Source organism: Phalacrocorax aristotelis, chromosome 2, assembly GCF_949628215.1.
Source record: "Phalacrocorax aristotelis chromosome 2, bGulAri2.1, whole genome shotgun sequence".
Classification (NCBI taxonomy): domain Eukaryota; kingdom Metazoa; phylum Chordata; class Aves; order Suliformes; family Phalacrocoracidae; genus Phalacrocorax; species Phalacrocorax aristotelis.
Genome location: NC_134277.1, coordinates 26,903,602 through 26,916,258, shown reverse-complemented (window position 1 = coordinate 26,916,258; position 12,657 = coordinate 26,903,602). Strand labels below are relative to the sequence as shown.

At 42.0% G+C, this 12,657-nt stretch overlaps 1 protein-coding gene across 2 annotated transcripts in view; it reads left to right on the top strand.

The window, feature by feature from the left end:
* The window catches only part of CALCR (calcitonin receptor), a 176,816-nt gene that overhangs the window by 95,288 nt on the left and 68,871 nt on the right, over nt 1-12,657 (top strand). For both annotated transcript variants that reach the window (XM_075082844.1, XM_075082845.1), the window contains exon 2: nt 6,210-6,297. In XM_075082844.1, the coding sequence (XP_074938945.1) occupies nt 6,210-6,297 (88 nt within the window). The remainder of the gene's footprint in view (nt 1-6,209; nt 6,298-12,657) is intronic.

Sequence of the window (12,657 nt, the reverse complement as noted above, 5' to 3'; positions counted from 1 at the left end):
TGCTCAGCTAGCTACCTCAGCTCCCCTCCTAGGTAATGGAAACCTCCCAAGGGCCCTTCACCACAAATGTCCCTGGCAGGTGGAAGGAATCAGCTCCTCTAACTCCTTCAATGCATTACTGTCTTTTATTTCATAAAAGGGTTCAGCCTTTTCTGAAAACCTTCTGGTTAATTTGCCCTGCATACTACTGCAGTCCCAGGTGATTAATTCTCATTCAAAGCACACTTCCAGTATTTTCTGTTCTTTCAAAATATACTTCTCTCTGTTGTATTACCCAGTATAACAGCCGTCTTAAGTTTTCTCTGTAGTGTGTATGATCGCATTGGCTGCTCAGATATGTGGTGTGGGGGCTTTTCAAAACTTTGTGATTACCTTGAAAGTAAACACAGAGAAGTTTGTAGCTACTTTCTGTTTCTTTCTATTCTTGTCAACTTTATTGTCAAGGATTTGGTTAACAGGAAGCCTAAGGTAAAATAGCCCTTTCTTGCTGACTGGTTTTCAGTGGGAAAATGAAGCATCCAACCTTGCAGCTCCCATGTAATCCAAATGAACCGATAAAGCAGATTTATTTGATCACTTGATCTGTGTAGCTCTGAAATTGCCTATTTGCCATGGCTAATACTTCCAATTTGTTTAACTATTGCACACACTTAGCTCTACAAGACACAGTTCACCATCTCCACCAGGCAAGCTAATGGAAATTAATGATGGTCTGCTTCAGTAACACTGAGTATTAATCACACAACTGAGCATTTGGCTCTCTGATAGTGAAATTATCTCCAAGACTACCAAAAGGAGTGAGATAAGATCCAGCAAGTGACCTAAGTGCCTGCAATTTTCATGTAGCAATGCCTTTACATGCCTGACCCCTGAAATTGAGAATTTGGGACCTGTATTTCTCAGGAGATTTTCATATGAAAACTTCAAGAGGGTTAGACAAAAGATCAAGGAACTGTGTAAAGGTAACCAATGCAGGACTGCAAGACACTAGATATGTCTTCTGCCTTGCCTCATCTTCTTGGACACTTGACTAGAGGTTGCAGGGAGGCATGTCTCTCTGCCTGGGACTGACAGTCACCAGCTTTCTGACATATTAGGAAGAACTGAGCAGAGCTCTACTTCCTGTGGAAATGTGGTTGCCAGAAGATCCTGGTACAGGTTAAAGCATTTGCAGACCATTTCAGGCTAATGGCTAGAGCATGTTCTTGGGAAATATGAGGGGCTGGCTCTATTACCTCCTCACACATGGGGATCACACCCATGGCATTTCCTCTGCCTGAAAGGGCTATAGCTACAATGCTGGTCTGCGCAGGACCTAAGATTATAGAAGTGTGATGTACAGCTCACTCCTGGCCCAAAGCAGTAGCCTAAATTAGGAACCCAGGGGTAAAATGTCCAGTTTTCAATGAGGGGATAATTTTAATACTTTTCCCTGAGGCTATGTGCACATTTGGCAATGCAAGCAGACCTGCAGCCTCCTCCTTGGATCCAAATTCCCTAAACACTTAGCAGCTGGCTTGCCTGTGTCTTGCCCCAGTGCCTCTGACCTCTGTTTACCTCTCCAGTGTTAACACAGAGTGGATTGGTGCCCTTCTGTGCTGAGTGGCAAGGCACTCCCCAGGAGGGTCTGCAGACCTCTCCTGTAGTTAACAAATCCTAGGGACCTTCCAGTTGGAGATGGGTACACAGCTTTTCACCCTGAAAAAGCTGTATGGGGTGGAAAGAAAGCTGTCTAAGGAAGTTGCAGCCAAACAAGGAAGTAGCAAGTGAATTTTCAAAGTTTCTGGGGGTAAGACAATGACTGAGAAAGATATTTTTCTGTCATGCTTCTGTACTTTGCCCCAACCCCCACAAGCCCTGTTTTCTGCCATAAAGCCATTTCTTCCTCCAAAGAGGAAGCCTGTCATGGTTTAACCTGGCAGGCAGCTAAACACCACACAGCTGCTTGCTCACTCACTCCCCCCGTTGGATGGGGGAGAGAATCAGGAGAGTAAAAATGAGAGAACTCGTGGGTTGAGATGAAGACAGTTTAATAGGTAAAGCAAAAGCCATGCACGCAAGCAAAGCAAAACAAGGAATTCATTCACTGCTTCCCATCAGCAGGCAGGTGTTCAGCCATCTCCAGGAAAACAGGGCTCCGTCACGCGTAACAGTTACTTGGCAAGGCAAACGCCATCACTCTGAACATCACCCACCCCCCTTCCTTCTTCTTCCCTCAGCTTTGTATGCTGACCATGACATCATACGGTGTGGGATATCCCTTTGGTCAGTTGGGGTCAGCTGTCCCAGCTGTGTTCCCTCAAGCTTCTTGTGCCCCCCAAGCCTGCTCGCTGGTGGGGTGGGGTGAGAGGCAGAAAAGTCCTCGATTCTGTGTCAGCACCGCTCAGCAGTAATTAAAACATCCCTGTGTTATCAACGCTGTTTTCAGCACAAATCCAAAGCATAGCCACATACTAGCTGCTATGGAGAAAATCAACTCTATCCCAGCCAAAACCAGCACATGACACTATTGTGAAAGATGGCATTGCAGAATTATCAGAGCAGAATAATTAAATAAGAAGGGTTTTTTTCCAGTTTTTCCTCCAAAAAAGGCCTTTCTTTCTTATTGTTTCTTCAGACCTTGACAAAGAAATGTTGCTTTACTGCCCTCTTTTGAATCTTCCCCCTTATATCCTCCTTTCTGACTAAATTGGACCCCCTTTGTTGGCCTTGTGCAAATGGCTGCGCTGGGAGGGTTGTCCCACCTTCTGGGTAACGCAATAGTAATTGTAATTGAAGCCCTGTGCAGCTTAGTACTGCAGCTGTAGAAATCAGGACAGGGCCAAAAGAGACATCATTACTATGTAGGATGCTGTGCTTGTTCTCAGATGAGCTTCAGGACTAATCCCAAGATGTCAATGGTATTACTATAATAGCTGAAGCAGGAGGAATATCTTAGCACATAATGAGTTATGCTACATTTACAAAGAAAGAACAATATTCTAGTTTAAAAAACAGACAGGGCTTTCATACATAACTATAATAAACATGGAAAAGTACTGGGCTTTAGCAATGTGCTTATGATTAATCATTACATAAGGATGTTCTAAAATTTAAATGTGTGAAGCACATTATATTAACATCAAGCAAGGACATTGTTGGACTTATGGAAAAATGGTAAATAGTATAGAAACAATAATCAGGACAGCACCTACGGTCTCCATGAGGATGCTCTGGGTTATCCAGCCACCCTTCAGCTGCAAGTAGGCTGCCCATGGGTGGTAATGCCAGTTGGTGTAAAAAAGTGATAGTTCTAGCACAAGAGACCCAAACCCCGGGGCACTTAAGTGTGCTGCTTTGCACGTCCCAGCTTGCTTGTCATGTCACACCTGAACCTGGATCGCTGGAGATGGGGCAGAGCCATGGAAATGCTGGTCTGTTCCTCCGCCCAGAGGCTGACAGGATCTGTCTCTCAGGGCTCCCCTTTCTGCCCTTTTTCCCCTTTCTGTGAATCTTTCTGCCTCCCTCTTGTTTCTGCCCTGCCCATTGACCAACACTTTTAACCCACATATACCTTTTCATTTCAGTGCAATCATCACTCTTCATCCAATACTGATGACAACCCGAGCGTGCTGTAGGGAGGAGGCAGTCTTATGGTTAAAGTAGGGAAAAGCCACTTCTTAGTCAGAGGCTTTATACAAGGATTGTTCAAATATTATTGTTCAACAATTGTTTAAATTATTGTCACTGGAAAAGACTCCTGTGAAAGAGGAATAAAACAGTACTGGATTTTATGTAGCACGTCAGCCATTCCTGTGGTTAGAGCTAGCCAGAAGAAAGACTAGAAATATCAAGACTATATAAGACTTAGCGTAGGAAATACTTCTTACTCATTTACTCATATGTAGTATCATATGGCACAGTCATCACAGTTAACAGAGGGGAAAATAATGTGTTAAATATTTTACAGATGGCTTTTTTTTTAGCCATCTGTAGGCTAAAAGTCAGAGGAGCACCAGGAGCAAGAAGCATTTTAAATAGCTCTTTCAGTACATAATAACAAATGTTCGCAAAATCTCACAAGGATAAGATTTACCTGCAGCTACAGCTATAACCCAGCATAGTGCTGCAAGCACTCCCAGCTTGCAGCTGGATGTATTGCAGGTAACTTCAATTGCTATCGATTTTGCTTATGCGTCTTAGGTCACAATATTGTGTTCATCTCTGTGCCATTTGTGGAAAGTGACATGTATTTTTAAACTGTTGACAGTTTATAAGGCAAAGTCCTTCTTTTGCTTGCTTTTTATCAAATCCCTATAGATGCGGCAGAAGTAATGAGGCTAGCAAGAATAGAGGCACCTACCAGACTAGCTTTACACCACACTACAGAAAGCTTTATAGTACAGTGTGTAACTCTATGTACATCATGTTCATGTTTGTACATCTGCTCGTTGCATAGCTGACCAAGGCCTGTGTTTATATGCCCACAAATCTTTCTGGCAGTTTTGAACCAATACACGTGGCAGTGAATAGTCTGGAGAAGACGCAGACAATTCCAGGCATTTTCCCCTGATCTAGCTGTCCAATTTTTGCTTCAACTGAGTTGTCTGCCATTGCTGATCAAATACAAATATGTGGCAGACAGTGTAATTACATATTATTTCTGTGTCATTTGCCTGTCCCATTACCTCTGGCACACCAGAATGGTTCTGGCAAGGCTCAGACAGTAATAAGGCTACGTCTTATTAGAGGCAAATCCTCTGAACCCTCTTTTCCATCACTTTGTTTTCTGTAATCTCAGTGACACGACTGCAACGCTTTCATTTGGATACGGTAGGAGATTACATCCACATGTGCTGCACTGAAGCGGAAGTGCCACATCTTTATTAAATTTTGAGATTGTATATTTCTGCTTTAGATGAGGACAGTTACAACTGATCTCATATTTTCCTTCCCTTCTGAAAATGAGTGACCTTCCAGACCATTTCAAGGTGAGGAAAGCTGTTATAGTGCCATTGGAGAGATAAGCGTTACACAAGTGATTGTGTTGCTCACTACATGTCAAGTAGACTAAGCATCCAAGTCCATGTGCCTTTTCCCCGTTAAATTTATGGGTTTCAGATATGTAGGGTGCTCACAGGATTGTTTGGCCAGGTAGAAAATACCTCACTCTTAGTTTTTAAGCTATCTGAAAGATAAAGGTGCATGAGTGCTCACTGACTCACTGTGGGTGAAGGTGATCTATAGGCATGTTGCCCAGCCCATGCACTGCTAGTGCTCCATGAGACATCAGAAGGCAGTGTGTCTTGACAAAAGCCATGTTTCTCACACTAATGCAGAAGCTCTATTTTTATAAAACTAAAAGTTATGTGTTAATGCAAAAAGCTTTGCTTGCTTGAACTCCACAGCTGACAAGCAATATGATGATACATGGCAGCCCCTGGATATTTTTCCCAGAAAGGCCAGATGGGTATTGATTTTGTAAAAAAAAAGAAAACCAAAAAGCTGCTGATCAAGTTCCCTCCAAGCCTATGGAGTCGTGTCCATGCTCTGCCTCTCCAGTAGTTTGTGTGGCTGAAGCAGTCATTCCTGATGGCTTGAGGGTCACAAGGCTGTGTGTCCACAGGAAAGCAGGACGTGTGCAGCTGCGTGTCTGCAGCACAGCCAAGCTAGCTGCATTAGGGAGTGTGTAATCCCATGGTGGTGTCCCCAGTTTCTCTCTCTTCTCCTGCCACACTTGCTTGTTCACCTAGCTAAAGATTACCCAACCTCTGGCACTCTCTAGCCCCATAGATACGCCTTTTGAGCCGCCATTATTCTTACCTGTGAACCAGATCTTTCTGGAGTTTTAGGTAATTTTTCAAATATTCGGATTCTTCATAGGTCTGCAGCAGTATGTGTAGGTTAGAAGCAGCTGAATCAGGACAACCAAGGCAGCATCAGCTGGCAAAGACATCAGCATCAGCTGCTGATGACATGGTAACACAGAGCTGTACCCCACACCAGCTCAACTCACCACCGGAGATCCACAAAGGAGACCAAATTAAAAGCACACTGGCCTCTAGTGAAATAAAACATGAGGACACTCAAGGCTGGGGCCACGTGCACACACACAGGCACACATACAGAGTCCACTTTAGGTCTAGAAAGATGCTCATACACAAAGACAAGGGATTTTTCTTAACAGAGAAAGTCTAATAACGCTTTTGGTTTTGTTGTTTAATTCCCAGAAGGGTCAACTACAACGTGTCTCTCCAGGAAGACTCCACAATGAAAAAAACAACCCACAGTTGCCTCTTACTCATCATCCTTCTAATTGTAAGTACGAGAAAACTGAACTGCTCGTGACACCTGACAAATTTAAACTTGTGGTGATGTTCAGAAAAATGAGTACTGGGTTATATTTGTTATACACCACAGGTAAACAATGAGTTCCCTTACTGAGATATTTCAAAATAAGGTTAATAAAGTTCCTAAATAAGATATCTCATAAAAGTTTGAACTTGAAACCATTGTTTCTTGGTGAGACAGAACTCCAAGTCTGAAGAGGGTAATGCATGTGATTTTTCATTTCTATGTTTTACAGGCTACAACGTATCAGTGACATGGAAACTTATGTGTTTGAAAACTTCCTTAACGTTGTTGTGTGAGACTTAGACTGACTTAAGTAATTGTCGATTTTCACTGTTTATAGTTACTCAGCTACTAGGAAAGCAACTGAAACGGAAAATAACAGTATAAATTTAGTTATTCAGTTCAAATGCTGTTTTCAACCGTTTAATATCAATATTGTAGTTATTGCAATGTATGCAACATGGCTGAGTAACTCTTGTTCTAAATATGTAGTAAACTCATTTCTACCTGACCAAATACCTCTCATATAAATTGAATGCTTTCTCTGATTTCTACTTGTGAAACCTCAAATTATTAGCTATTACAATAAAATCATAGACATTACAAGTAGTCAGAAATGAGAATACTGCCCAGAGTCTCAGTTACAGAATGTTCAGAACATGTCTGAGTGATGCTACTGGGAACAAGTGCCTCTCTACCCTGGCATGGTACAAGTAACTTGTACTCTGGATGCCCCCTTATTCCCCAGCTAACTCTTTATCTCTGTGTTCCTGAAGAAAGCTTTGATTCTTATTCTTCTTGCATTTTGTTGGTTAGCTCGTCATGTCCCTCTGCTTATCATCATCTCCTCCAAAACCTAAATGGGGGACATTTGTGCATGTATCCTCATCAACTCCCATCCTTTCTGGCTGTAAGTTGCAGAAATGGGGTTAGATGACATGTTGGGGAACAGCAGAAGCTGCTCTCCCCGGTTTGTTTGTTAGGTTGCGTCCCTCCTCTCAGCCTAGCATAACTTGCCCACAGTGCTGTTTGCCACTTAAATTTGTATGGATAAAAAGGAGGGAAGGAAAGTAGGGAACAGTAAAAGAATGATGGTCAGAAGGAGGTAAAAAGAAAACAATTAGATGAAATCATGGACAACCCAGAAAAAACAGCAAAGAATGCCTCACTTTGATAAAATACTGAATTCATAGTTCAGGATTAGGACCCTCAACCGAAAAAGAGCTGGAGAGCAGGAGAAAGAACAGGGGAGAGTTAATACAATTCTGCTAATTCGGTCTCAAAAGAATTTGTCCAGAATTCATTAATTATTTAAGGAATCATCCCTTTGCTTGGCAGAAGTCTGCCTTGAGGTATGTTGGAGTATTCTAGTATTTGGAGTTTTTGTGGCTGTTCCACATAGCCCTGCAAAGGACGCACGTAGCAATGCACTGTCTGGGAAATCACCCACGATCAGAGATGTCTCTAAGAGAACAGAGCTTCCTTCTGGGTTTGAATCCCAGTTGATCTGCATAGCCTGGCAGGGGCCTTGACAAAGAAATGTGATTCTTCCTATAACAAGCCAAAGCTGACTGAAGAAACAGTTCCAGATTATAATTTCTTCCCCAGTCAAGTGACAGGACTGTAAATATTCTGATAACTAAAATTGTCAGCAGCATTTCTGAGTGTCTGAGGTACTCTGACCTACAGCATGGATTTATAGGTCAACCCTGAAGGACTGGACTGATCCTTTCCCTGCTTTCCACAAATCTTTTAGATCTCTCACCTGTGACGGCATGTGTGCAGTGTTAGTTCTGTACTCATTCCTGCAGTACTCCAGGGCTAGGATTTCTTTTAAAACTGCAGTGACGTCTGCATCCCCTTCCCTTTAGAGATCTTTGCACTAGAGGGCTTTCCAACTTCTGATCTCAGTGGATAATTTAAGCACAGATTTCCTTACATTTTCACTGTTCCAATCTCTATATTCCTTCCCCACTGCAGTGGCCCTACTGTGATCTACTTAGACACCTCCCAGATTAATTTATGTTCCGGTAAGGGAGAAGCCATGGTCATAGACGTAGATCATAAACAAACTGTTTTCATGATGACACTTTCCAGAACACTGATTTTAGATCAAATATGAAAAATATTTGGTATCAGTCATTTTTTCAAAAAATTTCCCCACCTGTAGCTTGTAGAAAGCATTCATTTTTTTACATTTTATTTGTGGTCAGTAATGAGGAAAGGGTGTCTTTCTTTCTTTTCCAGAAAGACTGTTCCCACTCTGTTGGTTCTTCTAATCACTTTTGGTTCCCAAAGCCATGAGCCCCTGGGACTTACATGTCAGCCACTGTCTGAGGTTGAGGAAGATATAGCAACTGAAGTGATTTGTGACACGGGGTGATCTGCCATTCCTGTTCTCCACCCACCCTACAAACCATCCTCCAGATCTTTCTGCTTTGATGGCTTTGATGGTTTACTGTCATTCTCTTGTCTGTGTCCTGCAGTCTCAGCTGGTGACTGCAAGCTGCTGCAAAGCAACATGACCTATTGAGGTCTTTGCTTTCTCCTCTGGGCTCCAAACTCTCTGGTTATGCCATCTGTCCTACTGTAAGTGCCAGTCCACATGCAGTGGTCACCACTATTGAGAAGGGCATGCTTTTTACCTAAAATCTCTTTTCTTGGGGTAGCTGTGATTCCCTAACACATTCTCAGTGTTAGAGCACTCTCTGACTTGTATACCGTGTCAGTGCTTTGCAGAAGACTTCCTCAAATTCATCCCATATCTCTCCTTGAGATTTGTTTGTTGTAGACCCTAGTTACATGGTGTCCATAGATATCCCTTCCCCACAGTCTCCTTTAGACTTGTCACCAAGGGGTTTTGGTACCTTCTGATAGAAACCATCTGTCTTACATGTCATTGTTTTGCATAGAATAAATAGCACTTTTCTCTGAGCAGGTCCTTAATAATTCGCCTTTGTCAAACAAAAACTAACGCACCAGTTGCTCCAAAACCTAATTTAGAAATAAAACTAACTCCTTATCATCTCCCTCTTTGATGGCTCCCTGTGCTTTTGGATGCACAATAATGCATCACCAGATAGTCCTCTACACTTCAAAGTGGATTCCATTAGAAAATTTAACTGTTCATTATTTCTTAGTTCACTTTATTCCCGATGCTCTCTGGTTTTTGGTAATTATTGAGAGCCACAGAATGTGACAAATTTGTTTCCTCAAGTACGTGAGCCCCTGTGCACTGGAGCAATTAGTTCATCTCCTCAGTGCACATTTCTCTCTGCAAGAACGATGGAGCGTCAGCACCGTGTGTCCAGGGGCATCAAACTGCAGAGAAAGAGGAGGAGAAAACAAGCTTGAGTCTCTTTTCTGTGTGACCGATCAGTTTTGCAGGACACTGAGAAAAGACACTTCTATTCTCTGCATGATTTTGAAGATTGTAAGAGTCGTCATCTAGTGCCTACAAATGGTAGTTTGGTCTTATCCTGTGGATGAAGATTGATGGAGTAGTTTTTCTGACATATTCCAATTTTGTTATCCTGAGCCAACCACAAAGTGCATAGTAGGGACCAAATGGATGCTGCAGCTGAAGACCACACTGTTATTAAATTAGGTCCATTAAACCAAGATTGTATTTTAAAATAAATTCATTTTGAGGGAAAAACAAATTGTACAAGTTCATTAAGTCCAAATCTGTCAAATTGTTACCAAGCCACAGTCACTAAGCTATACACAGTCTGGCACATTGTGCCAGCTCCTGAAAGGCTTGTGAATAACTCCCATTCACAAAAAAAAATGGGAAATTAATTATGTGAAAGCCTAAATGTGCTTTTTGGTCACTGCACAAACTGGCATGTTTTGGAACACCATTGTGGTAGGTTCAAGTCTCCAGAAGCCAACCGGTAAAACGTTTGCCGCTGTGGTGAGGGCACAGCTCATCGTGTACCCATTTGATCCTCACAGCTGGGAGTGCAATAGGCACAGGTGGGGTGGTGCAGCCATGTGCTCCCCTGGGCTCCTGCCACCTGCCCAGCTCAGCGGCTCTCACCACGCGTGTCTGTGCCGGTACTGTAAGCACAAGACTTTTCCTGCTTAGACCAGCTCTTCCAGCATCTGGTCCAGAGCAGGTCCCAACCCATCAGTGGACCAGAAGAGCTGCTGAAGATCTGTCACAGCCTCCTTTGGCATGCTTTGTCAGAGCCTTGCTTGCTGTCTGGCACTGCTGGGAACCCAGGGGCTTCCCCAGCCTTGGATGGTGAGATTCCCCTGGGTCTCTTCATGTAAGACCATGCCTTTGAAAGCTGTTGTTCAGAAGTGCGCATTTCCCTTTGTAACTGTGGATTGCTTCAAGCTGTAAGGAAGTGGACTTGCAAGTTCCGGAGCTCATCTCATGCAAAAAGAGTCAGGAAAGCAAGCTGATGATGATTTAAGATAGTGAGAATTAGTGTGAGAATTTGAGATTCAAGCTGCACATCGTTTCCCAAGAGGGAGAGGAATGTTGTATTCTGTTCTATTCACCCAGTTTCAGGGGTGAACAGGACTTTTTGTCTCCATCTTTGTTTTTTTTTAAAAAATAAGAATGTTGCTATGCAGCTCATTGCCCTAAAGAGGCCTCTCACAAGATGATGATCAGAGCTGCAAGCAAAAATCCATGAATCCTTCCTTTAAGTCTGCAGTGTGCATCAGGCTACTCTGGGAGTAAAGCTTCTTCGTGTGAGCAAATCCTGCAGCAGTGGAAAAGAACTGTAAGATTCGTGAGTTGTTTTTCATTACAAGTGCCTTGTCGTCATCTGCTGGGGCTGATAATCTTGTGCTTGTTTAAACAGCTGCCAAAATCTGCAGTGTAAGTCATATGGGATCTCACTGTGAGGTAATTTCCATCCTGCTTCAACAGCAATCGAGTACAGGAAAATTTTAGCATTCAGTGGTTAAGTAAAATATGTCATGTTGGGGTATTTCCCCAAAGAAATTGTCTGCTGTTTCCTAGCATATTTGTGATGGATAAGAAATTATTGTTATGATTACTGAGTACCATGCACTAATGACCTACCTAAGGCATCACAGACATTTTCTTCTCTGTCCTAACACTAGCAGCTGTGAAAAGTAGTTTAAACGTATGAGAGGGGTTCTGCAACCAGACTAAATCATGCTGAGGTCTTGCTCAAAGATGTGATGTATTGAAGGGCAGGAGTTTAGTGACCCACAAAGTGGTGACTACACATAGCAGTTTTAAAAGGAATTTACCAAATGAATGTTTGAACTACTGAAATCAATAACAGTTAAAGCATTGAGAATTTGAAATGCATTTTGACTGAGCTCAACAATAAATGTTGCAAAATTACTGAATTTAGTGGAAGGAGGGAAAAAACAAAAGCAAAGAAAGCTACAAATACCTCCTTTTCCTAAATGTCATGTATAGTCAACAGCTAGTATACTTCAAGTTCCTTGATGGTGGAATAAAAAGATTTGGGGATGTTTGTTCATCGCGTCCAATATTTTGTGGAAGAAAAAAGGAATTTTATGCTTACATTATCTGGATTCTCTCTTGCAGAAATGGGCACGGTCTTGCACAGGTTAATAGCAGGTGTCTGTCTTACAGAAATGGGGCACTATTTGTTCGTTTTGATATAGATTAATAATGAAGCCAAATTGCTTTCTCTAGATTTCTTTATTAATTCTAGCTACAAAGTGAACTTCAGCATTCCCAGCAGCCTGTTTTTTCTCTTTGTAATGATAATTCATTTTCTTATAACAGTCATTTGTCACGTGGTGGGTTGGTGGTCGTATGTATGACGTCATTTACTTGGACTTTTAGGAGTGACATCATATGTACGGCTGCTAAACTGCTGCATGGGACATCACTTAAACAGTTTTCTTCTGAAGAAATCAAATCAATCATTTTCAGGCTATGAACACATCCTGATTATTAAATTGTGAATTATTTATTTCTATTTAATAAAGATTATTTATAAATAAATGAGACATTCCTTTATTGTATCAACATCTTTTATATTTCCATCTGAAGTAACTGATGGATGGATGGGAAGGGTTTTTAATGTGCAGTAATGGACTCTGAACATTCACAATTTGCTCAATACCTTAGGTAGTAACCAGGAGAAAGTTGTTTAATCTTGGTTTTTCTATGGTGAAAACATGTGGTTTAAAACTTAATTCCTAAAAGACCTAGATATAATCACTAAAATATAGTAGCAGAGGTGATTTCTGATCATGAATTCCATGAGAGCACACATGCACGGACACACAGAGACTTGTGGGAGATTCCCGGCCTCTCCCATTAGCATGATACACATGAAGCTTACCCTGCTGTAT